The sequence below is a fragment of the Anneissia japonica genome, unplaced genomic scaffold (assembly GCF_011630105.1).
Source record: "Anneissia japonica isolate Jap-2015-1 unplaced genomic scaffold, ASM1163010v1 scaffold685_len2926416_cov193, whole genome shotgun sequence".
NCBI lineage: Eukaryota > Metazoa > Echinodermata > Crinoidea > Comatulida > Comatulidae > Anneissia > Anneissia japonica.
In genome coordinates, this window is record NW_022692922.1 from 1,522,504 (window position 1) to 1,539,927 (window position 17,424).

The 17,424-nt window shown below is 31.2% G+C and overlaps 1 protein-coding gene across 1 annotated transcript in view; it reads right to left on the reverse strand.

Moving 5' to 3' along the window:
• Window positions 1–17,424, reverse strand: part of LOC117100474 (low-density lipoprotein receptor-related protein 4-like) — a 58,059-nt gene that overhangs the window by 29,736 nt on the left and 10,899 nt on the right. Inside the window, exon 2 of the mRNA XM_033240176.1 lies at window positions 5,376–5,528. Coding sequence (XP_033096067.1) covers window positions 5,376–5,528 — 153 coding nt within the window. The remainder of the gene's footprint in view (window positions 1–5,375; window positions 5,529–17,424) is intronic.

Genomic DNA, 17,424 nt, shown 5'->3' on the forward strand with positions numbered 1-17,424 from the left:
ACTGACAGTGATAAGAGTTAAGGCCAAACAAAATTAATTGTCCGTTTCACTTCTGGGATTTTAAGGGCTTTTTTTGTGGGTTTTTACTATTTACTATCGCATATTACTGTACTGTGTTAACAGACTGGTAAATAATAAAACGTTTTTTTTTTTGATTTTTTTTTATGAAAGTAAAATTAATTTTTTAACTGTATATTGCCATTTAGGTACCTTTTCTTGGGCTTTGACAACAACCTTTCAGATCATGATTATTTTTTACTTTACATAAAGTATAGCAAGTATTAATTTTTTTTTTTCATGAGGCATTTTTATTCATTTATTCTATGTATTTATTTCCACCCATACTAAATTGTGTGAATACTTTGTTAAAATACAATTTAAAAGAATTATTGAACTTCTTAAAATACACATCTTATATCAAGACAAATTAATGGGTAAGTTTTCAATAAAAGACAGTTTCCGGAGGAAACACTTTTTTGATATATTGTACAACTGGTTTTTCTAAAACACAAAAATCTGTTGTACAACATATGAACAGTTTTTTTCATTCTGGAGCATGGCTCTTGGTAGGTATCTATTTTCAAAATAAGGAGAAAGATGTGTCCAAAAACACATTATTTCAGCAGTAGGCCAACTAACTAAGAAGTTTTAGTTCTGTGTGAATTTTGTTTATTATTTTTTAAATTTTGTCTTGTTAAAACACACAGCTCAAGCAATTTGCAGTACATCTTGTATATTATACATGTGTTTTCCACACGAAGATGCAAACATGAAGTATGACAAAATGTTAACGATGCTCGGATTCAAACAGACTTGAAAGTCTACCGAAGTGGTGGATGGCAATCAACATAAAACGACAGTGGTTTGTGTTTAAAAAAAAGGTGTTACCATCATAATCATCATCATTACAGTACATAAACTATGAATACGCATGCACAATATTCAAACGATTTTATGGAGTGCTAAACACTGTATAGGAGCCGCGCATATAAGCCTTGCCTTCATTGAACTGACATAGAAAACGTAGTATTAACTACTTTTAAGACATGGTGAAAACTTGACGTATTCTGACACACGTATAAAATAAAAATTCAAAGAATTAAAACAACTCATGCATTAACATTTTGGAAACCCTAGATAAGAAACAAGGTGTTTTTGTTATTTAGCCGAATACTATAGAACCACCTACTACAGAATTGTTCCATGACACTTCTCTCAGGGACTGTTTGTGTTACCAAGGATTTTAAAGTCTTGAATCCCACAGAAATCCTCGCTAATTTTGAAGAAAGAATGATTGTTATCAGCTCTTCTCGTCAAATGGATTTGACCTTGTGGAGCGTGCCAACTTTTAATTGATTACCTACTACAGGAATGACAGCTTAATGATCAGTCAGAAAATGAAAATTGAAATGAAATATTTATTTCTATTAGGATGCTGATCTATCTTCAATAAAGAAATATGATTTAAATAATTATGAAGGTATGAAATGGGATATCACATATTATTATTCCTTAAATGAAATTTCTCAAACAGACGGTCTTTTTTTTTTCAGCTATTGTGTTTCAATAACTATATACACAAGTGGTGCATTGTCATACCCTATATCTAGTTTAAAAGGTTGAACTTTATGTCGAACTTTCACAAGTCAAGCGTTCATATTCTACTAAAGAGATCTGTAATACAGTAATTCCCAATAATTGTCCCTATTTGTTGAAGAACAATGAAGTTGTGAACAAAACATGACACTGAATCCACTAACCTCATATCTTATTCAATAGCTCAACAGCAAATAAAATAACAAAAACTACGATCACATAAATATGTTAATGGACTATTCAAAACCCTGTAAACCTGGCTTCAATGACGGACAAGTGGATGTTTCTAACAAACTTGTTGCCTTCCAATCTATTAAATATAGGTTCAATTAGAGACCTCTTAATGGAACTCCGCTTTACATCAAAGTTTGCTGTAAAGTTATTTTTTAAAATATTTTGTTGTATCATCTAATACTGTCATGAAATATACCTTTGAGGTAGGGTAACTCAAATTGTTTGTAACTGTAGTGTATATAATAAATTACCCTATTTCAATTCATATATCATTTCAGTTCATATATAAATTTCAAATACAAAAAGAACAATAACCTTCCAAAAATTTTACACAGGAAAAATGGACTGATAGTGATACCCAAGAAGACTTGTTCAATGATCAGAACAATGAGCAAGTCGCTCGAACCACTGATAATAGGATGGTGCCTCTACAGTATTAGTTGCTCATCCAGTCGACCCTGAAATGATTGAATCCAGGATTTTAACATTGAATGGTGGGCATCTTAACTAATTAACCACTGCCCAAATCCTAATAAACTGTCTCAAAAAAAAAAAAAAAAAAAAATCGCTTCCATTGTACAATATTTGTAAAGAGTAAAACAACCGTGAATAAGTTTCATAAAGAATCCATTTTATGGAGCATATTACAAGAAGTGTCAAATTCTGCAGCTTTGATTTCGGTTTAGAATCTGTTCCCATGAAGCGAATTTCAAATGAAGCATGAGGTCCATGAATTGTGTTTAATTTGCAGTACATTCCTTACCATTTGTATGCATTTTTCCCCCATAATTTTAAGGTTACAAAGGGATGATCCCTAAAGTGGACTTGGTTTGGTGGTTAGTATGCTTGCCTTCCATTCCCATATTCCTGGGTTCAATTCCTGTTACAGCAACAGAAAATTTTCTCCTCACTAAAACAAATCCAAATCCTCATAATGAGTCTACGGCCTATATAGAGTATCTTGTGAAGGGATTGTCACCAGTGTCAGCGGGGAAGGGAGCTTAAGCTCCCAAGCTCCCCTGTTGGACTGGTCAAGCCCTCCACCCCGGCACTCAGTAGCGCAGTAGGACCAAAAAAAAAAAAAAGACTGCGCCAAGATGTCTGTCACAGTCTGATCATGCTATTTCCTGCCATCCAGAGGTCCCTATTTTAAAGAAAATCTCACTTGGGTGGAAGACACCCCCTCCCAAACACTCCCCCTGCTCGGGCCTAAAAGCTCAAGCCCCCCACCCCCGAAATATATCCTACAGCCGCCACTGATTGCCACTAACAAAAGTGATTAAGTTTGCTGTTTAGCAAAACCTTGGCCCTTGTGCCTAAAATTATTACTTTTAAAAAATAATATTAATCATAAAGAATCGGCAAGCTGCAGCAAAATATTATTCCAAATTTTACATAATGTGTGAATCACCCCGATGTACCTGGTACGCTACCCTTGGCTATTTGCTCAATCTGCCCAAGACTTTGTTTTGCTGTGGTTTTTCCAACAGATACCTGGCCTGCAAATCGATGTAAGATTCATATTAACACAGCAGACACTTATCAATATAGACACACACTCTGTGGGACATTTCCGAATAACCATTCACTACTTTGTAATAACAGATTTTTCTCAATGCACAAACCCCTAGGGCGGCAAAATCACCATCAACCAGTTTCAATATTAAAATGATCCAATTTACTAAATTGCTGTTTTAAATTCATGATATTTTGTCGTACGCACAAGAGATCTGGCCTTGTTATTTATAATCATGGAAAAAAATAACTACTAAACTGCATACATTCTTATCTTACTACATGATCTTTGCTTTGTGTATTTCCTTGGGCAGTATACAAACGTGTCTTCTTTGAAGATAGTGAACAGGTAAAACTGATTTATCAAGCCTATGCTTTGGTTAAACCAACAAAGAGAGAGCTATAAAAACTAGAGGAATTTGTTTTCAATCAAAATGGAAATGGATTACAGTTTTTTTATAAGAGTAGGCCTATAATTCAGGTCTTAATCAACACTGATAATCTATACATTTGGAGAACTAAATTATAAATTAACAATACATATTTTTTCATGCATTCAACTTCTTGATTGACTATAAAAACTTACAATCGTTTGATAATCTTTAGATCTGAAATGGCGACAAACTCAATTGAATTAAACTCAAGAAAGTTTTACAAAATCCTCGAATTGACCCACTTTTGTCATTCATGTTTGGGCAAAAACCAAAAAGAATGTGCGAAAACATGCGTCTTATTTTATGGTCTTTGTGTGTCAATATTTTGAGCAAAACATTTTTATCTGAAACGGAACAAGTCAACCATTAAATTAAAAGTACAAAGGAGTTCCACAAACTTTTGATATTAATTAAAGATATATACTGCCAATTAAAAAAAATCAGAAAAACCTCAGGAATTCAATTAACAATAGCTTATTTAATAGGATCAAATAAGTTATTAACTTCCATATTTTCTCATTCAAATGTTTAAGTTTTTCATAAAAACAAAATAATCGAAAGTTATTAACTAACTTAAATATATTAAGCAATTCATAAACAATGCTACCAAATGGTCTACAAAAGACAAAAAGAAAAGGCAATTATAATGAACAGGACGGAAATCTTTAAATAGGATTTTTTCAACTGTTTAGCTCATGACAGTCATCTTTAAACAAATTGGTGCCCTTACTTCCTGACTTTATAGAAAATGCTTCTTTTTTTTGGCCTTAAAATGTGCTTGTTTGTTTTCTTTTAAAACCAATAGTTAATCATTTGGAAATAAATTCAACCATTATTTTCCCTCCATTGAATCTGTTAACAGTGCCTTTGTTGAGATTTAGCTGGAAATATTTCTGAGCGATGACCAAGTGTGGGTAAAATACAAGGTTGCATGATTTCATGGGAAAATGCTCACTTTGTTTTCATCAGGACCCAAGTGTTGGCCATAGAATTAAGTGGTCTGCTCGAAGTCCAAGCAAAAACCCACCTGCTTTTACTTTATGAACAAAAGGCCTATTGGCCTACTATCCTGGATAAATTTAAGACGGATGATTTTATTGACAAGTACAGTATGAGAAAAAAAATCAAAAAAATTAAAGCAATACTGTAAATAATTCATTTTCATACTAGAAATTTCACAAATAATTGGTGATTTTTTTTGTCATCTAATATCCGATGAAGGGTGGCTTCTCTTTAACTGTCAGATTTTGAGTTTACACCATCAACCTGAGTGTTAACTTGTTGATTGAAGAACAGGATAACTTCCTACATAAAATTCAATATTCTTAAGTCCACTGCAGAATCACCCTAAGTGACTATAATAGAACAAGACACTTTTGGTGCCCCATATATATAATAATTGATAAATACCTGTAACCATGCATTTGTGTCCTTATGATTTCTTTTAATACAGCATCTAGCAGAATCATTTAAGGATGGGAAACTTACAATTTACCTTTTTAAATGTTTTAAAATTGTTAATTTCTAGAGTAAACTTAAGTGGTGTGTGTGGTTGACAAGATATTGATGGTACTGCATAAACACTAAAAAACTTACCGCAGCCTATTTCATCGGCGCCGTCTGGACAGTCTTCATCACCATCACACAGCCACTGAACCGGAATGCACTCACATTCACCGGATTCATCCACAGGACATGTAAACTGGTCCTTCTCACAATTACAATCTTCAGACTGGTTTGAGCAAGTAACTGCAACAAAGAAAATTTAAATATTTATTTTAACTATGCTTATAGGAAACAAATTGGATATTTAAATAAAAATGAAATATTAATCACATGAACCATATAAATTTTAAAAAATGAAATTTAATAATATGCACCATTTAATGAGGATGAGGATCAACATCAATCTAAATAAGCAAGTCTCTAGAAATCAACATTAGAAATACTCTGTAGGTAGTATGGCATTTACTTTTTTTTTTTTTTTAGATAATTACCATGGTTTCCATTACGGTTTATAAATAACTGTGAATATTATTTAGACATTAATAGAAATTGGGTAAATTGGTTTTTATAAACTGTTAAAAATATCAACAAGTCACTTGTTGAAAAGTAGTTTGCTTGAAGGCAATTCCAATTTCAAATATATTTACCATATTCAAAATTATTAATAACCTTCAAGTTTCATTTCCTAAAAATATCTAACTTGAATATTTATAAATGATTTTATCTTTATTGATGACTTCCTAAAATGAAATAAATCAAGCAAGTCAAAAAAAAAATATCAATCTTTTAAAATTCTAATGCAGTAAATGATCAGCAATGTTGATTTTGCTTTCATGAATATATTTGTAATCTAGTACGATTCGCACGAATGTGAATCTAATCTATTAATCTTTAATAAACCTAACTAATTCCAATGTTCTTAGACAAAATTCCTATATAGCAGATACCTAAAACCTGTCACATATTATGAAATTTAAGCATTAAGTTTAAAGCTTGTTAACTAGATTCGAGGGATAGTATGTATCAAATTACCATATCTGCAATTCATACACATGAATGTAAAATGGTGAGATATAATAAACTATAATAATTTTCAAGTGGATGCAACAATCTGTTCATATTGTTATTCATTACCGTACTATTTAATAATTCATTTTCAATATGTGGATTGCAATGGAACAATATTTCACTAAGATACATATGTGAGGTCTCACTACAAAATAAGTCTCATCGATAGAAAATCAAAAAAATGGGTTTATTTTACATTTTGGTAGATCACATTATAAACTTTAATTTGGTCTTTGAATAGCTTCTCTAGGATAAATAGAACCAGGTTTTGAGAAAATCAGCCTTAAAGATAAACTAACCTGCACAAATAATAGGACTAGAATTACAGAATATGCAAAGAGAACAATGTTTTAGTAAGAAAATTCACTTAAAAAGTACACAATCATAAAATATAAGTATTAAGTTATTCAAAAACATTAAAATTAAAATTTTGTAAAAATGTTGCCTTTGACCTATTTTGGTAAATATCTCAATATGATTTCACCACTGATGCGTCTCATTTTGTGGCGAGACCTCACATATACTTAAATTAACTTTTCTTAAGATATTATGGAAGGGACTAGTTGGTGGTAATAAAAAAAGTAAATATAAATAATAATTAACTATAAAAATAATATATTCCCTTTAACCAATTAATATATGGGTTCCCCCTTCAATTAAAGAGCGCTTTCCATGGTCTTTAGCGCAGCTTTTGTCTCTATTTAGAATAAAAAGAATAAAAGAAATTTGTTAATTTGAGACCACAGAAAAATGGTCTTTAATTGGAGATAGTCGCTAATTCATGTGGTCTTTAAAAAGAGGGAAACATGTATTATAGTATTCGTAAGTTTAAGGTCAATAAAGCACCAATACTTAGGTCATATTCTGCCAGCACAATATTAGACATGCTTTCTTTAATTGATTTAATTATCAACCTCAGCCAAGATTCAAAGAAAAAACAGTTTTTCTACCTAAAATTAAGGATAATTTTTTTCTAATGAAGATTACAATGCCAAAAAATTGAAAGAGAACACCTGATTATAGTCTAATATATCATAAAATATAGAGGATCATTTAAATATTTACTAAGTAATTAAAGAAAGCTAATAAAAAAACTTTTCCTTTACATCTAAGGTTTTCATTCTTTTTGACCCTAAATCTTTAACTCCTAACAATGATGAAGTATGTTTACCTGCAAAATCAACAGGTATCTATAATGCACATGTCATAAGCCACAGGTGTACAGGTAGAGCAGATTCATTATTATCTTGTCTAAATACTCACTAAGGAATCTAAACAAGTTTACAATGCATTTAGCATAATTCCAGATTAACAGGTTAATCCTGAGTAACTACTTTACACATGAAGTTAGTGTTGTTTAAAGTTTTTGCTTTTCACCATTAGACCAGCTAATGACACTAGGAGGAGGCTCATGTAATAGTCAGTAGTCTAATGGAGTACTATACACAACCACCTCCTCTCCACTACTACATGCTAAGCCTAATACTTAAGAATGAATAAATTTAAGATTCAATTACTTAATATTGAATTCTTCCTCAATATTCTCAATACTATTATAATAAGAAATGTTTTTAATATAAATATATGTTATTTACTTTTTCAATGTATTTCATTGTTTTGTTTTTTTTTAAGACTGTAGTATAAATGATCTCAATGTTATAAACAATGTCTTGCATAGTTTCCTTAATAATTTATGTTTAATTAATGACTTAGCTAACAATATTATGTTATAAGAACGTTGTAATAAAGTTACAGTTTGGTGTTAAAAAAGTTATTTTGTAAAACCATAAGTACGTACATATAACCTAATTTCATGTCATAGCGTTTAAATGTTCCGACAACGATGTGCGAACTAAATTGTGTGACATACCAAACCACAACGTCAGCGAACGTTTTGTGTTTGTTGAGAGTTTAATTGGGCTACAACTGGGGTCATTATGAAAATACTTTTCGTTAAATGAAACTTATTAACGTTAAAATTGAAAATATAAAGTGGTACCACTATAATATAATGAGTGTAAATTACTGTAGATGAATACCTTGTCTTACACATCAACATTCACTTTGCATTTTCATCTGACAGATTTCACAGTACAACTTTTCTGAGATTCTAGGGCATAGGCTATATCTATCTGATTTATAGCCACAATTACTATCAACATCCCATCAAACTGTGAACCATCGTGTATGTAACATAAGCATTGTTATATGCACGGAGGTATAAAATAATGACATGAAGCTTTAGTAGACATTAGCGAGGATTGAAGAAGGTACCCTGCATTGGAAAGCAAACACCATATAACCCGGGGTCACACTGCTACAAATATCAATTAATGATTTATCAAATTCTATCAATTCAAATCAAATTTAATTATTTATTTTTTTTTCTTTTTTGTATATCTTGGTTTATCAGGCCTGATGTTACCATCAATATTGATGAGAGGCAGCCACAATATTTATTTGATTTCTAAGCCATGAAATACTCGCACCCTGTCAACAGTGCAAGCTGGGGTAGCTAATCATAGCCGGCCGAGAATGGTCAGTGTGTGGTTCGAAACCTCGACGAGGTTCACAACCTGAATGGAAATCGCTGCGCCTAACTTGCGCCTAACCGCCTCCCCTAATTTGTTCAAAAGGAAATTACATTGAGAAAAGTCATTGCTCATGTAATTAAAAATACATCAGTATGAAAATACAAATGAAAATAAAGAATTATTAATTTATAAGTTATAAAATACATACAAATTTAAGAAATATCAAGTACAGTATATACAATTTAAATACAATATAGAAAAATTAGTAGGGTAATTAAAAATTGAATAAAAATATTATATAATTACTGGGTTAATTAATTGCACAATGAATGCGAATAAATTGTGAATAAAAAAGCAGTATAAAAATACAATATAATATAAAAATAGATTGTCTTATAAAATTGTATAAAAGTCTATATAAGATTGTATTAAGGTGTATGTATTACGGTGTATTGCACAAAATATACCTCACATTACACGAATGATTGAAAAGAATACTAATCATTATTTACAATACAACAAAATATATATATAGTTGATTATACATAGTTGATTACTTTTTAGTAAATATTTGCAAAACTAATGAAATGAGAAGATATATAATAGTATCGTTTACCCAACTAAACATCATTTTCTGCGTCTTTAAACTGAAAATAAACTCTAGCTAAAGAAATGATTTGTAACCATTGATTATAATTCTTTATGAAACAATATTGAAAGGGCAAATTCCAGTAAATTTCACCTGTAAATACTACGAAAGAAAAGCATATTTTTTTAAACACCTCAAATTATGACCATGCTTAGGTACTGATAAAGAATTTCCTGATTTGATATAAATTTGTTTGTTAATACAGATCTGTTTCTTTTGCACTAAGTACCTGGAATAGACCTTTACCGGAATGTCAATAATACTGACCAATCAGAAGCACAGGTGTTGTCCCACAAACATACATACGTGGTATACGTTGTCATTTATTAGGACAAATTATCAAAGGAGCAGGGGTTTAGCATAATAATTATAAAATTAAAAAAGAAATTTCAGTCATTAAAAATTAAATTTAAAAGACTGTTATGTTATAATATAAATATATGATTTTATTTTGACAAGGATATAATATTTTTCCATCTTCCAATTTTTATCCATAATATATAATTACTTCATATTTTATACTAATTAAGCAACTGAATTTATAGACATACAAATAAAACTGTCATAATAATTGAAAGGCCTCATATATGTAAGTGTTTCATTAAGTGACAAATTGATTTAATGATTAATGAATTGTTTGGTTGATTAATTGATTATATGACCAACTGCTTAATTGACTAAACCATTTTATCAAAACCCTACTTTACACAGACTTCTCATCTACCAAGATTATAGTATTCTTATTTTCTTTTTACTTTCCCTTAACACTTTCCCTCGGGAACAGCAGTAAACTCAGTCAATGACCTTCTTGTTCAACACAGAAATTTGCTGTGAATAGCACGAGTTACATCACTGGGGAATAGCAGAAGAATTAGATTTTATTATAGTGCTTTTTCCCTCATCATTTTCAAAGCTTTTTAAGATGTGGATTTAGGAAGATCTACTAAAGTGGAGTAGTCGACAAAGCCTTGGTTCAGGTTTCACTCCTCTTGTTATTCTGTAAAGGGAGGTTATTGACGTTCTGTTTCTTTGTTTTCATTTCTACACGCATACAATATTTCTCTACATTACATAGAGAGATGCAATAGGACACCTCAGAATAACACCTCAAATTATACTTTAAGTATAGTTTATGTACTGTACATAACCCCCCCAGGGGTGGCTCCAGTGGGTAGGCCAGCTCTCGAGTCATGGGCAGATACTCTGGTAAAATCTGTCTTTTTTTTAAAGTCAAAGATTGAGAGTGCCATTTTTTGGTGACGTAGTATCCTAGTGGATGTTTTTAACCACAGTGGGGTTGAGGAGGGTGTGGTCCATCTTTTGGGATAGAATGGACAACCTGTCAGGGAAATTCTGACGACACCATTACTTTACTCTCATAACTCTGCATTTAATAAAATTGTGTAGTCGCATTTTCATTTAAGTATATTCTTTTTAAGAACATAACATGCTTTCCCTTTCTAACTTCTTTCCCACATTATTACAATATCAATCACAACTTTTTTTTTTAAATATAATCAGTTTTCATCAAAGACTAGTGCAACACATCAGCAACATAACGTCAATTTCAACACAACACTAACGTTGAAATGACTCATGGTTGAGTCTAGCACACCTGACCTCAGGTGATTTACTGCATTAACTTCTCCTACTATGTAATTGATAATTTTGAATAAACTATTTGTTGACACAGAGGTTGCTGTAGTAGTATATATAGCTGCAGCAAAAACATCAACTAAAAATCTGCACAGCCTGTTAAAGTGGGTTTTATAAACTTTCTGGCATCTGTTATTGCTCCATAAATAAATACAGTACTGTAGTATACATTTATTGCCTTTTTAGGATCGTATAATGTTTGGGGTGGGAAACTAATGGAGTAGGTGCAAGAAAAACAAGTTTTAAAAATCAAACTCTTTAACAGGTGGCAGACATTTTAACCTGGACATTTTACATTTTTTTGCTTTAGAAGTTTAACATTATAATTTCATAACCCAAAAAAATTTTGGTCATGTTTCCGCAGCACTTATAATTTCTCTGATAAATATTTTATCTTATCATGCAAAATTATGGACAATAATGCAATGTGTGTTCACCAACAAAACATCTGTTTTGTTGACTTAGTAGTTGACCATTTTTTGGGGCGAGATGGATAAGCCTAGGCCAAGAAGGAAATCTGAACTACTTCACTCTGGGAAATGAACTGTGACGGTGATGTTTCATTGTACTTCTATATAGGGATTGAGAAGACAGCGAGTCAAGCACACTAGAGAAGGAGGGAGGGGATGCCTTGGCATACCGGTAGTTTTGAGTTAAAATCAGAAGTTAAGCTGTTTTAAATTACAGTATTGTAATGACAAAACTGGGGCCTAGGAGGGGCCCATGGCCACTTAAAAATGAATGTCAATGAAAATATTACAATCAATCTAGTTCTAAGTTCTGTCTAATCATGTAGATAATTTAATATCTATACAACTTAAACATGTCTGGCATATTACCAAACATTTGCTATTTCCAATAAAATCATAAATCTAACAATATTTCATTTTCAATTATTTAATGACATATTTACAACCTTATTATAAGAGGCATACATATTACAGGTTGTAGTTCATAAACAAAAAGTAATGTGTTCTAGATGACAATACTCTGGAATGGGCCTTTGTGGTATAAGTAATAATGCCTGCCAATGTTTGATAATGCCGCTTTCAAAAGGCAGGGTGCGAACGACAGGGCCAAGAATTCCCTTTGGAAGAGTTCAGTCTAATAAAAAACATGTTTTCAATGTACTATACCAATTATGGAATGTCTAAAAATAAACCATAACAAAAATAATACCGTTACTAAGTATAGTAGGCCTATTTGACTTTTGTTTTAAACATAACTTCAGCTTTAGCTAGTATTGGTCATTGTTTTCTATGGAGTTAAACATTTACAGTAATATCTCCCAGAACTCTTTGTATTGCAAACCTCTCTCATTACTGTGTTTCTTTGTCGCAAAAAAGCAGTTTGAGAATTAGGTGCATTTTTTAAAGTGAGAAAGGCAGATTTAATGCAGATTTAACAGTTTTGTTTTGCCAAATACCAAGAACGTCAACAACAAGCACAATAATGGATCACAAACATCTCTGCAAGCCAGGTTGTCTTTCTTTCTCAAGTTTTAATTCAAATAAAAAGGGAAAAAAAATATCTTTTTTTGTTGAAATGTATAAAAGTAGTCGGTAAACATGTTTTTCTCTCTCAAATCAATGAACCGTGAACAATCATTTTCAATGGGTGCTTTATACCATGATTAAATCCATGATACAAACAGCTAAAAAGAAATATACTAGGCCTAAATAGGTACAGTAAGACCGTTCATAATAGTGTTTTAAGGTTAAATTTGGGGTTGCTGTAAAGATTATCACCTGTTGTATGGCTACCACTAAGACCACAAATTATAGGTTTGGTGCTCCACTGTATGCCAATCCTTTAAATCTGTCTTCAAACAACTCAATAACAACATTTAAACTTTAATTCATCATTCCAAAATATCAAATCATCTGTTACAAAAAAATGAATATTAAATTATTTTTAATGTATGAACTTTATTAAAATCGAGCCTTCAAAACGCTTGTGTTTGCTTTGAAAATAGTATTTTTCATTATAAATTTATTTTGTCATTATGAGGTGTACATTAAAGATTTATTTTCTGTTTTGCGCTAAAAAAAAAAAATTTATATAGTAAAGCAGAAAGCTTTCACAAATAATGCATTCTTAAAACAAAATTTTCATTTTACAAATAGGCTACCATTTGCAGTCACTGATGCCATCACTAATACACAAACTTTTGTAACTACCAAAACATTCAATATTGCTTTTTAAAATCTTTGTAATTTTTCATACTCATTAACATAAATAATTTTATAAAAAAGAAATATTAACTGTTTTATCGTGTATCTTTAATAACAAATGTAACAAATGAAGGAAGGATAGGCTTCCAGGTTGGGTCCCCACATTTGGGTATATTTGCAGGTCCCACTCGCCAGACGTTAGACAGATTCTAGATGCAGTGGACCCCTTTCCCTATCAACTATTCAACATTTGTAAAAACACTGTGGGAAGGCTATCAAGTTGAATACGAAAGATCCATCTTGAGTATCATCAATCATTTCCAGGAAAATAATAAACAGATGTACTGTAGGCGTATGGCAGGCCGAAAAAAGCATTATTTTTTTAATAAAGTCACATTACAGGCATTTATTTATTTCCTGATTGGTACAGGAAAACGATCATGTCACAAGTCGAGATGATGCTAAATCTTGGTATATTCTTTATTAAAAATATACAACACAAATATAAAAATATAGCACAGATTTGAAACTTTTTTATTCCAGCTGTTCTGCCACTTTGTTTTTGAAGATTCAGATACCTTCGTAAATAGGATGAAGGCAGGTTGTTGATTTGTAAACAGGAAGATACAAATTAAAATCAGACATTTACGATTAATGTCCGGCATGTAACAGTGAGTGAGGATATCTCTACATATGAAATGATATAGAATTTCAAAGGGTGATTACATCAGTACTGTATATCATCATTGCAAAAGCCCACATACTCCCACAATGTGAAACTTTAATGAATACTAATAAGAATTACATTGATTTTGTAAATTGAATTTCTCCAAATAGAAATAGAATCTACGATAATTAGAGCAGCTACAATATTTATGCCAATGCTGTTTATTATTTATGCCACATCCACACCATATAATAACTCAGAAAATAGGACAACAAATATTAGGAATTCCCTCAAATCAAGGCTGGTGTGATTATGAAATAGTTATTTGGCATGGCCGTCCTCTTTTTCCTACTTAGCAAAATGGAACAATGAGGGAGTACGTTTCTAAGCCCTAAAACAACTGTACACAAGCCCCAACTATGGACCTATTATTCTCCTCGACATTGTTCTACAGCATTGACCCAAAGCCCCTGATTTCAGTCCCTTTATAAGGTGTGATGGGATACAACAATGAGTTTGCAGAAGGTTCCATTTATTCTTCTTGTTATGCTTCCAAAGCAAAGCCTGCGGGCTAGCGCACTCCAAGATGCTGGCAAACAAATCAGGCAAACATACTTACGACCTAACACATGTTCTGTTGAACAATTATGTGCCCTGGCAATTAGGAATTTCTCAAAAACAATTTTGTTTATTCTAATCAAACATGGATAAAGCATCTCTTTTACTTTTTCCTATGGGAAAACAAATTTAGTGCAATATATCTACTTTTTGAATAATTGTGTTTGGGAAATATATAAAAAAATTACTAATATTAGTACGTAATTTCATATTTAAAAACAGTTTTCAATACTTTTTTTTATAAATATAGTACTTGGGCCTAAATATTTAACTTTGAGTTTGATAGCTCCCAATCTTTTGATCATCCTGAGATGTTTCTAAAATTACTTCCAGCATCTGACAATTTAAAGCAAAGCTTTGACTTGGTGTAGTGCCGGTACTAGGACTTTCACCCCTTACGTGGGGAAGGGGTAGATTAAACTTTTAGATAGTGGGGTCTGAGCATCTTTTGTAAGTATAGCGAATATACAAACTGCCACAACTTATCTAGTATCAGTATTTTCTAAATGTGTACACTAATACTGGTATCAAACCCTGATTTTTGTTGAAGTAAATTTTATTAAGTATCAAATTGACAGTGGGAGTGGGGAGGGGAATATGGGTAAACACGGCAAAGTCCATCAACTTAAAGAAGGTGAAATGTTTAAAACCAACCAGGGTGTTCTGCCCTAGACTTTCATTCCACTTACACATTCATGTGCCTGCCCCCTCTTAACAGGCTGAATCTTCCCCTATTATTTGGTGCCTAAAATCAAAGACGTTGGTGCAACAGTACTTAAGGGACTTGTTCATATATCCTGGAGCCTACAGCACAGCTACCCTTTTTAAAAAGAAAAAAAAGGACATACAACAAACTCCATTGTGTACTGTTTGCACTGATTCAAATTAGTTCGATGAATGCTGTTAAACTAAAATCATGAATGAAATGTATTACCTAAGCTGAATACTATGGTTATCTCAAGAGATTTTTTATTTATACTAAAATCAATACATTTGCAGCAGGTCTCTGCCATATAGATAAATGGATACTGCTAGCTAAAGTTGAAGACGAGCATTTCACAAAAATGAGTTAATGAGCTTTCCTTACTCATCACCGATGGGATTGTGATAGGATGATGGAAACCTGGACCAGGATGTGTAATTACATTGGGGTGCCAGTGAGTGTGGTGGTAGGGGCTTTGGAAGGTGGTCCACCATCAGGAAGTTCAATCAAATTTATTGGAGGGAAAATAAAATCTCCATCCCACTTTTACAGATTTTTAGACTAAAAAATTGATTAAATAATCCTTTGAGATACTTAAATTGTCAGGGCTTTGAAGGTTTGTTAATGGACTCTAAACTCATAGACATACAGTATTGTAAGTCCTATTATATTATTCAAATCCAAAATTTCCCCCAATGGAAGTTAAATTGATAAACTGGTTGCCTAAAGTAAGAGTTGTTGCTAACAGTCTAGGAATGTAAATCTCTATGATCTAAATAGACAATTACTTTTAGAAAGCAATAATATTTAGGGACTGCTAATGTACGGTAATGCTTTTAAGATCAAATACACTGAACAATTAAATCACAAGAGTCCCAAACTGGAGGGGCGGGGAGGGGTGCACAACATTTTCAGAATAAATAAGTGAGTAGGGTTTATTTCAATACATAAATTAATATGCATTCAAAATTTTATTTGCTGCATATGGTGATAACCATCAGCAATGACTTCTTTTTGCAATTCTATTATATAAGTTCATCATTCTAACGGTAGACGAAGAAACATAAGATTTGAGGATGATAAGTTATGTACTTAGAATAATGAAGTTGGTTGATAATTATGATAAAAATGTACTGAAATAGAACCCTCATTCATTAATTTCATCTTTATCAAGGCCTCTATAAAGTGCAACATATGAGGCAATGACGAGAAATTAATCGAAAGTAGCTGATAGTAAACCAAAATATTGTGGGCAAAAAACTCAACAGTTTTATAGATTTTTTTTTTATATACAAAATTATTAAATTGATTACCAGCAAATTTTAAGAGTGATATATTTAGAAAACAGGAATTTAAAGAATAGGGAATGACTTTTTCATACTAATTTTCAATTGAAATATAATAATCAATTTAAAAATAAGTAGTTTATTATTAGGTTTTATTTTTTTAAGAGCAATATGTTCAAAATACAGGAATTTTAAGAATAGCGAATGATTTTTTTTCATACTAATTTTCAATTGAAATATAATAATATATTTAAAAACAAGCAGTTATTATTAGGTTTTATTTTTTAAGAGCGATTATAAAATAATTTAAAGAATAGGGAATGATTTTTTTCATACTTATTTTCAATTGAAATAAAATAATCTATTTAAAAATAAGCAGTTTATTATTTTTCTAAAGTGATGTTAAAAATACAAGAATTTTAAAAATAGAATGATTTTTTTCATATTAATTTTTAAAAGAAATATGCTGCAATTTATATTGGGTTGTATTATCCAACTTCGTTCTTTTTTTTTTGCACAAAACAGATAGTATTAGTTTACTAAAATAATATTGTTTTTCTTTTTTTTTTTCATTTTATGTTCAATTTCATTCTTAAAATATGTATTAGGCGAGACCTTTTTTATAATTTGTTTCGCAAACTTGTTTTTTTAAAGGTTGTCAGAGGAGGGTGAAAAAAAAATAAAAATAAAACTTTGTTTTCTCATTTAGCAAAGATGATTTTGCCAAAACCATCTAGGCAAAGGAGAAAATAAAAATAAAATTTAATTAATGAATTAAACAGTG